We start from the raw sequence: 14,997 nt of genomic DNA on the forward strand, positions 1-14,997 counted from the left end.
GATGTGTCTTGTGACTTTAGACCAGATGACTTAGCTTATTTATAGAGTTGGTGTATATTATGGTAGAATCTATGGTTTGATTTCTTTCTTTTTTTTTTTTCTTTGAGACAGAGTCTCACTTTGTCACCACGCTGGAGTACAGTGGCGCCATCTCAGCGCACTGCAACCTCTGCCTCCCGGGTTCAAGCGATTCTCTTGCCTCAGCCTCCCGAGTAGCTGGGATTACAGGCGCATGCCACCATGCCCAGCTAATTTTTGTATTTTTAGTAGAGACGGGGTTTCACCACGTTGGCCAAGATGGTCTCGATCTCTTGACCTCATGATCTGCCTGCCTTGGCCTCCCAAAGTGCTGGGATTACAGGCATGAGCCACCGCGCCCGGCCTGTGGTTTGATTTTCATATATGCCACTTGATTATTTAACATTAAGGAAGAGTAAGATGTATATTTCTTGGTCATAAGCAATATTATAGCTATACTGATAGCCCTTTTATCTTTGATTGCAAGGAGGACTGGGCAAGAATTCAAATGGATTAGTGCAAACCCATTGCCACTGCTTGGAAAATACCTCAAAGAATTTGGGCAATATAATTCTAATATATGTATTATAATATAAATATATAGGGTGTATTTATATATTATGTATTCTAACACATATATTCTAATATAAATATATAGGATAGTTATTTTTTGATTGTCATGACTTAAAAAATATTCTGAAGTATTATTCAACTTAAAGGTTTTCATGATCATTTCAACATTAAATTTAATAGTTTGGGTATTGCAAAATAGGCTAAATACTAAAATGTAAATTGTAGTAATTATTCTATCATAGGCTAGGTTCAAGCATCATAAACTGTAAAGAACCATCCAGATTGTTTTATCGGAGCTTTGTTTTCCTGATTCTTCCTTACAATAAGTGGGCTACTTAATATTTTGTACCTAAAATATTTTTGCTATACAAAAATTGTTTTTCATTGAAGTGATTTTTTGTGATCACACAGTCAAGTTAATGGAAGGGAAATGAAAAAGGACTAGCGTTTATTGGATATTATCTTTGTGGCAACTGTTATAACCTGTTGCTTTACATATTAATTTCATTTGTTCTATGCAACAGTCATGCGCATGAGCTATAGGTACATCTTACTGACAAACAGAAGCTCAGGGAATACTAGAGATGGCAGAACCAAATTTGAACTTGTGTGCTTCTAACTCAAAAACCTGTACTATTTCCATTGTATCATGTATTTCAGTCATCAGGTAAACACGGGTGTGTACAACAAGGGAACCAACCATTCCACCAAGTGAATAAAGTATTTCCTTTGTGAAGACTAGCACCTAAGAAAGTGCATTTACTTTAATTTACTGGAATACTATATAGTATTGTAATGTAGTTATATCTATAATGAGAAATTAAAGTACCTAACTCCTAGTGTTAGGAAGCTATGGGAAAAATCCGATATTCTTTAGTTGTTGAGACCAGTTTATATGCCATGGGATTTTTAAAATTGATACATAGTAATTGTATATATTTATATGTTTTGATACATATAAACTTTGTGGAATGATGAAATGATCAAATCAGGCTAATTAGCATATCCCTCACCTTAAACCTTCATTTTTTTTTTTTTTGTGAGAACGTTCAGAATCATCTCTTCTAGCTATTTGAAATATACAATGCATTATTGTTAGCTATAGTCACCTTACTGTGTGATAGAGTCCCAGAATGTATTCCTCCTACCTAACTGTAACGTTGTACCCACTGACCAACCTCTCCTCATCTTCCCCTCCCTCTTGTTCTCCCTAGTCTCTGGTAACCACTATCAAGTTTTTTAGATTTCACATATGAGTGAGATCATGCAGTATTTTTCTTTCTGTTCTCAGCTATTTCACTTAACATAATGTTCTCCAGGCTCATCCATGTTGTCACAAATGACAGGATTTAATTTTTTTTTTTTTTTTTTTAATGGCTGAGTGGTATTCTATCGTGTATATATGCCACATTTTCGTTATTAATTCATTTGTTGATGGGCATTTAAGTTGATTCCATATTTTGGCAATTGTGAATAGTGCTCCAATAAACATGGGAGTGCAGATGTCTCTTCAACCTACTGATTTCATTTCCTTTGTCTATATACCCAGTAGTGAGGGTGAAGATTGCTGGATCATATGATAGATTTATTTTTAATGTTTTGAGGAACTTCCATACTGTTTTCCATAATGTGCATTCCTGATTTGCATTCCTCCCAACAGTGTATGAGAGTTCTTCTTTCTTACCATGTAATAGTTTCATAGTTTATCTGAGAAAATAAAAGTAGCTATTGTTTCTAGTTTTAGATCTTTAACAGACTATAAAAAGGTGAAATATATTAATTCACACTTAAGTCACACAAACTCAGGTTATTCTTAGGTAAAATCTTGTTGCTTGTTAATTGCATAAAGTCATCTAGTTTCTTTAGTGAGAAGAGATTTTATCTTTCTAAAATATTAACAATAACTTTATACATTTTCTGCCCTATTTTCTGCATTTTACTGAGCATTGTTTCCCTTTTTCTGGTATACTATTAAAGCAGGGTGAAAACTTACTTGTTACATTTAAATGAACCAACTCTATATTCATACCAAAAATAAAGATTTTTTTGTAATGGGAATCTAAAATTCTACTGATTTATTTTGAATTCTTAAATTTTCCCTTAAAAATTATACAAGCAACAGGAGTTTCTTGAACAATAATATCAATTAGAAGAAAGGAATAAAAATAAAGTGTAAAATCACTTGTAATTTTTACAATTTAGAGGAAATTACTCATCACTGTCTACAGTTAAGTGTGTTTTAGACCAGAATTGAACCACTGCCCAACTAAATGTAGTTTAAACAAGTACATACGTAAGCGGGTGGGTGGGTAAGTCGAGGATTTGTAATTGTGCTGCTTCAGCCCATCAGAGCACTGGGGTAGCACTCCACATTTCTCTTAGCTTTCCATTTGGAATTACAAGATGTTTGCCAGGATTTCAAAGAGGCTCTTACATAACAAAAAAATCTCTCAACATGAGGAAAAGGGGGAAGAGGTTTTCCTAACATGTTTATGCTTTTTTATTTTACTGGACAGTCTTCAACAAGGGCCCCAAACAGACTCTTCATTATCTTATTGGCTTAAACTGGATAATGTACTTACTTCTAAATCAGTCACCAGCAAAGGGAGGTGAAGTTATCATAATTGGTTTTGATCTGTCATGATCCATCCCTAAGGGCTAAGCAGTTTCTAATATTGGAACAAAATTGGAGCTCTTAAAGCAAGGAGAAAAAGGGTATTTGTTGTTGAGTAGACAACCAACAGTCCTGCTGTACACCATTTTATGAACTTTTGTTCTTGGGTAAACATGACAAGAGGTTGATAGTTCACCTGTATTCTATAGTATGTGTTAACCTTTTAGGTTGGTAATAAACAGGGAAATATATATCTACCAATGTATCATATTGCAGCAGTTCAAAATTGATTTCATTTTTATATTGCTGTTTCGTAGAACAACAATTTTTGAATAGTCTGATTTTTGTAATTCTTATGAATAGCCATTAAACATTTATTTTAGGAATAAACAGCTGGGTAGCAGTATAATATATACTGTGAAAATCAGATACAAATGGCCTTAGAACAAAGTATAAACATCAAAGTAAAAGAATACAATGTCAGCAGCAAGTCGTATTGGGTAAGAAAAGGTACAAATGGCTAAAAGATAAATGGTGAACACCTGTGCTGAATAAATTAAACACCTGTTTCTCAGTTTTTCATTTGATTCCTCTAAAAGGCTGTTACAGGGTATTCATAAGACACATTTACTTTGAGGTGTTTCTTTGTTATTACTATTAATTGGTAAGCAGTACTAGATGATATCAGAATTTGTACCTCCAAACTCTCAGAGTAATATGTGAATTTTGGCAATTAGTGAAAAATGCACTTACAAAAAGTAGTGTTAAGCAGTTTTTATTAAGAGAAATTATCTCAAAAATATTGTTATATTATAAATGACCTTTGGAATTAAAGTTAGCAATGTAAATGACACTAAATTTAATTTGTGAAATCAATTTTGATTGTGAACATTTGTATAAGAACTAATGATGCAGATTGTTTTCCTTTATCAACAGTCTACAGCTTATGATGGTTTGACTTAATGATTTTTCAACTTTATAATGGTTTTATTGGGGTATTAAATGCATTTTGTCTTACTATATTGGGTTTATCAGGATGTAACCCCATCATAAGTTGAGGAGCACCTGTGTATGTTTTAAAATCAACATAATATCTTAGAACTCCAAGGTTCGTTTGAAGGCTTCTAATGCAGCTACATTATTTTGTAACTGGTAAATGTGTTTTTATAGTTTTCAAACACTTTTAATAGAATTGAACTATTACTGCATTCTGAGATTTTCTCTGAAAGATTGAATATCTCTTTAAGAAAATGTCTTTTACCACAGTATAAAGTTTTACATTTGGGGGAAGATAGCCCTTTTAGATGAGCAGAATTTTGCTTTCTGAGGATGTACGTGGAGTTTTAGGAGCTTTTGGGTATCTTTATATTTTCTCATTAGGTATTAACTTCAACCTTGGCAGAACTCCAAAAATACTGTGGTTGTATTTAATGCAAAGTGAGGACAGTGTCATGTTTTTATTGCTTGTGTTTTCTGTAGTGATAGGAATCTCACCAAATTATAATGTTCAGAACAGTAAAACAATAGTTTATTGATATAGAAAAAATTTCTGAAGAATTTCTTCTCTTCGCTTATACCTTTAATTAAGTATTTTGACTTATATCTTCCAGGTTGTTCAGTACTGGTTAATGTATTTCATTCACTCTATAAGGCTCCCCATCACAGAATGTAACAGAGAATCCCTGACTAGATCATTTGCTATGCTCAATTTTCACAGTGTCATCATCGTAGTCTGTAATAAGAGAAGTTGCCATATTCGGTCTTATCTGTAAAGTGTAATTAATTATCCTGTCATTTCTTATAATTAAAGGCATGGAACTTTTTCTTTAAGAGTTAGGTGTAGAACTTTTACTGAAAAACAAAAAAATTAGGCATGGAACTTTTGCTGAAAATTATCCCCTTAGATCCCTCCTGGAACACACTTTAGTTTTGTTGGTTTTCAAAATAATAAAAGTGAATACAGAGTGTGAACAATTCTGTAGAAAATATACAAATCACCTTTCATGTTATTGCACTTCGTTCTTAATGTTGTTAATGGCAATGCTATCATATGCTTATATGACCAATGAGATTTCATCATGTGAATGCAGAAAACCTAGGCATACAGGTTTTGAGTTGACTATTGAGCTATGGGCAGTTTAACAATATCTTATTTGATTAGTATCTTTTTTTTTTTTTTTTTTAGGACGGAGTTTTGCTCTTGTTGCCCAGGCTGGAGTGCAATGGGTCGATCTTGGCTCTCTGCAACCTCCACTTCCCGGGTTCAAGCAATTCTCTGGCCTCAGCCTCCCAAGTAGCTGAGATTACAGGTGCCCACCACCACGCCTGACTAATTTTTGTATTTTAGTAGAGATGGGGTTTCACCATGTTGGTCAGGCTGGTCTTGAACTCTTGACCTCAAGTGATCCACCCACCTCGGCCTACCACAGTGCTGGGATTACAGGTGTGAGCCACCGTGCCCGGCCTGATTAGTATCTTATATTTGACTAACCTTTTATAGTTTATAAACTACTTTTCATATATGTTAACTTTCTTATCTCACAACAGTTTCATAAAAGGTAGGGCAGGTGGACTGATCCCCAGTTTATAGGTGGTGAATCAGACAGATTAAATGACTTGCAAGTATTTCCTAGGTGATGAGTCTGGGATAGAACATGGATGTTTTCCTCACTTCAGTTTCCTAGATCTCAAAAGTATTCATGTAACATTAATGATACCAATTTGTTTTTTTGTTAGATTTTATTAGAATTACTATAACAGTAAATGTGGCATTTTATTTCTTGACATTTGAGTGTTATTCTTTCATTGCCCCTCTTTGTTTTTGTAGTGTTTGTTGTGTTATTTTTAATAAGACAATTATTTTTTTCACTTAACTCAGATTTTCTAATTTGCAATACAATGTTTTTTTCTTGGCCTTATTTTTTGTGTTTTTTGCAAGAAGTTTGTTTCACATTTGAAACAAAAATAGCCTTTGCATGTATAAACCATTATTCATCAAGCATTTATCAGATACCATATCTATAGAGCAGTGCAGTAGGTGTTGTGTGGGGCACAGAAGGAACGGTGCTAAGGTATTCCCTCCAGGAATTACAGTCTGATTGGGAAGATAAAGGATATACTGGAAAACCAAAAGATTATTAAAAAGGAATGGATAAATACATGCTAGGTAAACTGCATGTGTGTATTATGGGAGCATGGTATAATAGAGTGATGAGTGTAATTGGGCTAAGGAAGACTAATTCAAAGTGAAATTTAAACTTTTTCTTAAAGTAGTTTGTTAAAGTATGTGATTATGTTTGAGAATGGAAGAATTGTGATATTATGCAGAGTGGGAAGAAAAGGACAGAAGAGACAAATGATATGAACCAAACTATCATGATTTGACAATTAGAATTGATAAATTTGGAGTTAGAGATGCCATGTTGGAAAGTAGGTGGAGATGAAGCCAGAAGATTAGTAAATAAGGAAGACGGTTTGATTTAGAGACAGGAAGAGGAAGATTTTTTTGTGGGGTAAGTTTTAGATTTGTTATAAGGAAGGGCTATTGTTAGTTCTTGATCAGTCAACTAGCAGAATTTTAGTTGCCAAGACCAATCGCATACAAAGCATTGTGCCAGATATTGAGCAGTGTGGCAACTCAGTGAAAATAGTGGGCTCTGTGGAGGATAAAATATCATACAGAAATTGCTAAAGCAGACAGACTGAATGGGAGCCTGTTCTATAAATCAAGACAATGGTGGACTGAGAATGTTAACTCTAATAATAAATTTGGAAATGGGACTTTGACTAGAGTAATAGACATCAGTGCTAAAAAAGGCAGGAAATTATACAGAAAGGTCCTATTAGACACCACATTGTGATAGGCCAACTTAATCTTTTCAAGGCAGATTTTTTTTTCCCTTTATTGAAGGTCTTCGGTCATATCACCAAGTCAGGAATTCCTCAATAATAACAATGTTGATAACTACCACTGTTGAGCATTTACTATGTCCCAAGCACTGTGTCAGGCTCTTTGCATGCAGTACTTAATTTAATCTTCAGAACAACCTTGTGAGGTGGGTGGTATTATCTCTGTTTCATAGATGGGTAATTTAGGTGGTCTCAGAGAGGATAAATAACTAGTCTAAGTTCACAGAGCTTACTAGTCATATGGTCAGGATTTGAACCAAGATCTGTTATTCTGAAGACTATGTTCTTCATCACTGTGGTAATTTGCCTCCAAAATACAACTCCCCTGTCTTAAATTCTCAAAAATGTGCATGTGACGTGAAATCTTTATATTTTTCAAATCTTAATTTTGTTTCTTATTTTACTGAAACATGAACAGATGAATGTTTAATGTCTGAGTCACATAAGCAAAACGTACACTGAACTTGATAAAAGGGGTAAAGGAATAAAAGTTGCTGTGAAAAGTTAAAGCAATATAAAAATGTAGCAGGGTAGAATTAACAAAAGCCTGGTGTTTATTATTATAATTTCTTATTAGTCAGGATTTGCATGAAGATGTAGAAGAGGCTGGTGCACTGCAGAAAAATCATGCTCTTGTGACATCTGCAAACTCCACAGAAGCTGCAGATTCTTCCTTCCTACCTATGGAGGATGAGTCATTAAGCACTATGAACTGTGAAATGCTCACAGAACAAACTCCAAGCAGTGATCCAGAGAATGCGCTAGAAGTAAATGGTGCTGAAGTGACAGGGGAAAAAGAAAACCATTGTGATGATAAAACTTGTGTGCCATCAACTTCAGCAGAAGACGTGAGTGAAAATGTGCCTATAGCAGAAGATACCACAGAACAACCAAAGAAAAACAGAATTACTTACTCGCAAATTATTAAAGAAGGCAGGAGATTTAATATTGATTTAGTATCAAAGGTAAGTACTAATTTTACCCATCTTTGCATTAAAAACAGTATCTGGACCCATAAACCCAGTTTTTGTAATTCTCTGAGATGCAAAACGTTTGTTTTGTAAAGAGAGAGTAGCCAGACATTTGTAGTTCATTTAAAATATTCCTTAAGTACAAATTAAAAACACGTTTAAAGTGATCACATTAAAATGCTTTAATTATGTTTTTAATTTATACCTGAAGAATACTTTTGTACTTGAGCACATACTACAACCTAATATTCTCTGGACACTATGAATTCTATCAAAAGAAAAATTCTAATGAACATGTTTAGAAATCCATGTTATTTACAGTCCATTTCCATCAATTCTTTTAGCCTTTATATATAGTAACTATTTTCACAACTGTATGATGATGAATACTCAGAATAAACCAATGCATTTTTAAAAATCATGTGTTCACATGGACACAGGGAGGGGAGCATCACACACCGGGGCCTGTGGGGGTTGGAGGTTAGGGAAGGGATAGCATTAGGAGAAATACCTATGTAGATGATGGGTATGTAGGTGACAGGTTGATGGGTGCAGCAAAACACCATGGCGTGTGTATACCTATGTAACAAATCTGCACGTTCCGAACATGTATCCCAGAACTTAAAGTATAATTTTAAAAAAAGAGTCTCAAAAAAATCATGTGTTCAGGTTTGAAAGCTTCAGAGGAAAATTTAATAGTGATGGAGGCAGGAAGGCTGGGAAGAAAGCTATTGTCTTCAGTTATGCTCCTGAATATAACTAACTTGAACGTAGTTCACTGTAACTTCACAGGAGGTCCCTCCATCTTAGAAGGGTACAATATTGCATTTGGTTTATAGGAAGCAAGACTATTTTAGTGCAAAAGAATAGAAAATCAGTAAGATAAAGGATTATGGCCTTAAAGGGTTACAGTACAGGACAGGATAAAAGTAGATAAAAACAGAGACTAAATCCTATAAGTTGAGAGCTAACAATAAGGAATTGAAAAGAAGTACAAGAGGATAGTAAGTAACTTGCCACAGAACTAGCACAGAACTAGGCTTTTCAATTTAATGTACTTTCTTCAAGTTCCAAGTAATAGGGGACAGAGAGGGACCAAAACATTTCCCTTGACAAGTTGTTTCTGCAAATCCCATATCCTCATACTGTTGCTCCCTTTGAACTTGATGCCTGAAAATATAAATATCTTTTTACTACCCATTTTTCTTTCTGTCTGTCATATAGCACTCTGTGTCTGATTTTGCACAGTTGGCTATTGCATTGGTTCTACTTCATACTTCTGTACTATCTCTCCCCCCTTCTCCATCTACTTTGACCCTGTCATGATTTGAAATCTAGCATTTTTTTGCACCATTACCTTGGCTGTTCATCTGTGGATGGAAGTTTAATCCTAGCTCACTAATAACCTTCCTGGTCCCATGAGCAGTACTCTATGAAGTAGGTTAAACAAAACATAAAAACTGAACAAGTCAAATAACAAATGGGCTTTGTCTTACAATTCCATTTTGAAGTAGTTACTTGGAATTTGTAATGTTTTACCTAAATAAATGATTATATAAATGTGGTTAAGAATCAAGGCTATTTCTTGAAAGTCTGTAACTTTTGTGTTAGCTGAAATTTAGTATGTATCTCGCAAAGGGAAATGGTAGAAGATGGGACTGTTTCAATTGTAGGAATTGGTGTAGAAAATTATTCAGTTGTATAAGAAAATGAATGCTGGTTATAGGAAGAAAAAGATAATTGAATTAGAAGTTGACACATTTGAAGATACTCTGAAGGAGACTTCTGGGTATTTTCATCAGTTTAAATGGTTAGTAATAACCAGTTCTCTTATGGTAAGTAAAAACCAAACATGTCTAGAGGCAGTGGGCTAGCCAGTTGGGACTGCGTCCTGCAGAGTTTCATGGGTTCATACATTCTATAAAATAACTAATAATCATTTAATGTACTCATTTTCAAAACCAGAAGTATCTTACTCACATATAACCCTAGTATTACAGGAGATTAATTGTCCGTTTTTAAAATGTAAGTCGTTTAATACATATTCAGTGCATACTAGATGGAAAGCAATATATTCCATGTTATTGGGGCAATTGGTCACTCCTTGGAAATTTCATCTGTTCTAATAATTGCAGTTAATAAGCATCTAAGTTTTGGATGATTGCCAAATATCTATCTTAAAGCCCTACCTCTTTTCTTTTTTTTCTTTTTTTAATTTTTTTGAGACCGAGTCTTGCTCTGTTGCCAGGCTGGAGTGCAGTGGCGCAATCTCAGCTCACTGCAACCTCCACCTCCGGGGTTCAAATGATTCTCCTGCCTCAGCCTCCTGAGTAGCTAGGACTACAGGCGCGCACCACTATGTCCGGCTAATTTTTGTATTTTTAGTAGAGACGGAGTTTCACCATGTAGGCTAGGATGGTCTCGATCTCTTGACCTCATGATCCACCCGCCCTGGCCTTCCAAAGTGCTGGGATTACAGGTGTGAGCCACCGCACTCGTCCAAAGACCTCTTTTCTAAAGTCCAACGCAGTATCTCCAAACTACTTGACATTTCTATATGCGTTCAACCTCAAAGACATGGTGATATAATTAACAAATACTGTGCAAATACTGTGGGGTTTTACAGTTGACAGTACACATTCATGTATATAGCCTTTTAAAAAGTAGTAGCTCAAGGTAGGTTAAATAAAATATGTATAGTGTCATACTGCTCAGACTAATAGAGAAGATCAGAGATGAAGTTCTTAAAATGAAAGCTCATTTCTAAGTAAGTACATACTCTTAGTAATTATGGAACCAACATGCTAAGTGAAGGAAAAATTGTTAATTATTAAATCTAATTTCCATTATTGTAATTAAATTGCACTGCTCTTTAGCCCCTCATCACTGTGGTAGATCACCTAGAGGGTAGTGAAAAAGAGGCTTAGGCTGAGCGTGATGGCTCAGGCCTGTAATCCCAGCACTTTGGGAGGCCAAAGCAGGCAGATCACATAAGGTCAGGAGTTCGAGATCAGCCTGACCAACATGGTGAAACCCCGTATTCTACTAAAAATACAAAAAATTAGCTAGGCTTGGTGGTGCATGCCTGTAATCCCAGCTACTCGGGAGGCTGAGGCAGGAGAATCACTTGAACCTGGGAGACGGAATTTGCAGTGAGCTGAGATTGAGCCACTGTACTCAAGCCTGGGCAACAGAGTGAGACTCTGTCTCAAAAAAAAAGAAAAAAGAGGCTTAGATTTGAATATGGTACACATTTATTATTTCTGAGCTTCAGAAACAAAAATCTAGTATAATTTTAATTGAAATTTGTTTTTGTTCTTCTGTGATATCTTAAATGCATTATTTTTCAAACTGGCATTAAACCTTAAGCTTTATTGGATCTTATTAAATAAAAATGCATTTTCATGTTTTATATCTTAATGTTTACGAAATTATTATGGCTATTCAGGGATCCTTGAATCTCAAATGTGTATCTTTTTAAACAAATGAGGTTTTTGAAGTAACTATTTTTTATCACTATTGTAGAGTTAAGAATTGGCAATATATTCTTTAAAGCATGGGTTCTTTCAGTTATGTAGTGTGTTAGGAAGAGGGTAATGAAGTAGCATGCCATATTTAATCAGGATAATCAGATTAGTTTCAAAAAAGTGATGTCAATTTTATTTTGCAGAATGCTGAACTATATAAAATTTTACTTGAATGGTATTGATTTACTGGTAGTCTTTACTGACTTATTAGTTGCTCAGACTAATGGTTTAGGTTGATTTTTGAGATTCCTTTTTCTTTGTATAGTAAAGCTAATTTTCCCATTTACTTATTGTAGATGTAAAATTCATTTTTAATATTTATTGAGTTGTAGGCATTATTTAAGAGTATCTTAATATAGGAAATAGTCAAATCTGTTGCATTTAACCATATGGTTAACATGCTAGACAATACTGTTTACATTATTGATTTTATCTCTCTGATATTACTTATGAGATGTTGAAAATTAAATCAATTTCTCCCATACGTGCCAGCAATAACCATCATCTTCACTTTTTGAGAAAAGTGTATCTCATATAAACCCAGACTTCTAGAATTACAGAGGGACCTTATAATTTGACTCTTTCAGTGTAAATGCATCACAAATATTTTTTTCTTTTTTGATGGGGTGGGGAGGTTCACTGGACTGATTTCTTCTTATGACTACCTGGCTTTATGTAAGATTATAGATTCTTATCCAAAACCCTTAGGGCCTGGTGTGTTCTGTCATTAAGATTAAAAAAGTACATATTTTAGAAAGTAATGAAGTACATATGCTGATATATTCTATGATTAGCAGGGTCTGAGGACGCACTCTTAACTAAACACATTATTTCTGCAATGAAATATATGAATATTTATGTTAATTGGGACAAAGCCAGAGTGCCTTATCAGTATAGATCAGGTTTTGCTGCTAAACAAGTTATGAAAAAACTTATGGATTGCAAAGTTTTTTGGATTTTGAATTTCAGCTAATCAATTCTGAACCTGTAATAGATTGTGTTATGTATTATAATATTTATAGATATGACTCTTTCTACAAATAATCAAAAATATAACAAAATTATGTATCTTTATTGTTTTTCCAATTTTTCTAGTATTTCACCTTTTATCTTCTAAAATATTTACTTTGTACAGCTGCTGTATTCTCGAGGATTACTAATTGATCTTCTCATCAAATCTAATGTTAGTCGATATGCAGAGTTTAAAAATATTACCAGGATTCTTGCATTTCGAGAAGGACGAGTGGAACAGGTACTGTGCTGATCAGGAATTATAACTGGGCATCAGCTTAAGTTATTATGGTTTGTTTTGGAAAGATAAGCAAATAAGATTGTTATTTTCCTCATAAAGCAGTAAATTCCAATCCTGCATAGTGATTTACAAATGTAAATGCTTAATTAAAATTTCTAGTGCTAATTTTCTCATGACTTACTCTGCAGCTTGGTGTTGGTACCAAAAAGCACACAAAATACCAAAAAGCATACCAGAGTCACTATACCCAAGACTAGTAGTCACATAAATCCTTTTCTCCCATTAATCAAGATTTTGGAGAGGGAAAAGAAAGAAATGGTGAGTCTTCCTGTCCACTTGTTCAGATTCCACACAGAGAAGGAGGCCCAGAGCCTGGTTTGGAAAAAATTCTTACCCTTATGACAGCTGATGAGATCCTGGGTTCTTCACTACAGCTTCCAGAAGAGCAGAGCTTTGCTATCCTGCTTACAGCACCAAAACTGTAGGGGCCAAGGGAAACACTCCCTCTTAAGCCTCTGAAGTTTCACTGAAAAATCAACTCACAAAAGGCAGATTAATTGGAGAAAAGGCATAATAATGTACTAACATATACATGGGGAGAACCACAGTGTTTGTTTTAGATAGCACTGCTAAATTTTTCTCTGTTAGGATGACATGCCATTGGTTTTTTAATGGCATGAGGAGTAACTTGGCAGAATTAAGTAAGAAAGCTCACAGTTAGCCCTGAAGTTAGCAGAGATGCCATTAATACTGATGGAAGGTGATGTGAAAAAGCCTGACTAGAATGGAAATGATAATCCTGTTATATGTAAAGGGGAAAAAAGTGTAATTTGAAATACTTGTATCGTTAGGAAGCAGTTTCTTAACTTAAAATTGTAATATTTTTCAGGTTCCTTGTTCCAGAGCAGATGTCTTTAATAGTAAACAACTTACTATGGTAGAAAAGCGAATGCTAATGAAATTTCTTACATTTTGTATGGAATATGAGAAATATCCTGATGAATATAAAGGTATGTTTTTCATTAAGTTGTGTTCTCCAATTATTTGACATTTCTTACTATTTTAATATGCTTGCTCTGATTTAGTGAGCCACTTATTACTGTTTTAAAATGCATTCTAACTCTGTACTATCAATAGGTTAGCCATTAGTAACATGTAGCTATTTAAATTTAAATTAATTAAAATGAATAAAATAAAAAATTCAGTTTCTCAGTCTCATTAGCTATATTTCAAGGGCTCCATAGCCCCATGTGGCTACAGTGCAGATATTTTGACTATTGCTGAAGTGGCATGCTAGATTTTAATTTTTATTCTTATTATTTAAATACTACTGTCAACTGGCTCTTCGTAGATAATAATCCCATTTCATGATTCCATTATTTTTTCTCATAAGTAAAAATACTATATATTTTGCCATTTTCCAGGATTGCTTTTGCCTAGAATCTTGAACTATTTTGTTTGGAAAAAAAAAAAAAAGGCTATATGGTATATGGGGAAAAATACTGGATTCAGAAAAGGCACGGTTTCTGTTCTTGGCTTTGACCTATTTCATTGTGTGATCTGGGGCCAGTTACTTCACAGTCTGTTCAAAATTGAATATGCCATTTTAATATCAGAGCTGTATACTTTAAGTCCATTGGTCTGAAAATGTTATCCAAAATTGGAATATACTATTGATAATTTATTTATAAAGTTACAATGAGAAGTGCAGTGATAGTTTTTTTCCTCTGCGAAATAATGAAAGTCTAATCCTTGCTCTTAAAGCTTCAAGTCTACTAGGATCTGTCATGTCATCCACAGTGGCTGTATAAAATTCAGTTCTCTCAGTAAATTTTTATACTTTTTATTTATGTAAATTATTTCCGTAAAGTTTTTGTCTTTTATCATGGCATGGTATTTCCCACCACTGACAGTCCAATTACATTATATTCTGTTCTTGGTTTAAAGGAGTAACTTTTAGGGGTCCCATATGTTTTGATGTGATTATGTGGCCGTAAGACTGATTCTAGTAGCCACACAGAAATTCATTTCATTATTTTTTAGTTTATTTTCTGATTATTAGTGAGAAGTATTTATCATCTTAAATAAATACATTCCCATGTTGTCATAGTTGTTTAATATTTTCAGTACCAT

At 34.2% G+C, this 14,997-nt stretch overlaps 1 protein-coding gene across 8 annotated transcripts in view; it reads left to right on the forward strand.

Annotated features, from left to right (window-relative positions):
- The window catches only part of LOC105488015 (CHM Rab escort protein), a 191,270-nt gene that overhangs the window by 82,127 nt on the left and 94,146 nt on the right, over positions 1-14,997 (forward strand). For all 8 annotated transcript variants that reach the window (XM_011751662.2, XM_011751660.3, XM_071088994.1 and 5 more), the window contains 3 exons: positions 7,692-8,079; positions 12,748-12,864; positions 13,754-13,874. In XM_011751662.2, the coding sequence (XP_011749964.2) occupies positions 7,692-8,079; positions 12,748-12,864; positions 13,754-13,874 (626 nt within the window). The remainder of the gene's footprint in view (positions 1-7,691; positions 8,080-12,747; positions 12,865-13,753; positions 13,875-14,997) is intronic.

The sequence above is a fragment of the Macaca nemestrina genome, chromosome X (genome assembly GCF_043159975.1).
Source record: "Macaca nemestrina isolate mMacNem1 chromosome X, mMacNem.hap1, whole genome shotgun sequence".
NCBI lineage: Eukaryota > Metazoa > Chordata > Mammalia > Primates > Cercopithecidae > Macaca > Macaca nemestrina.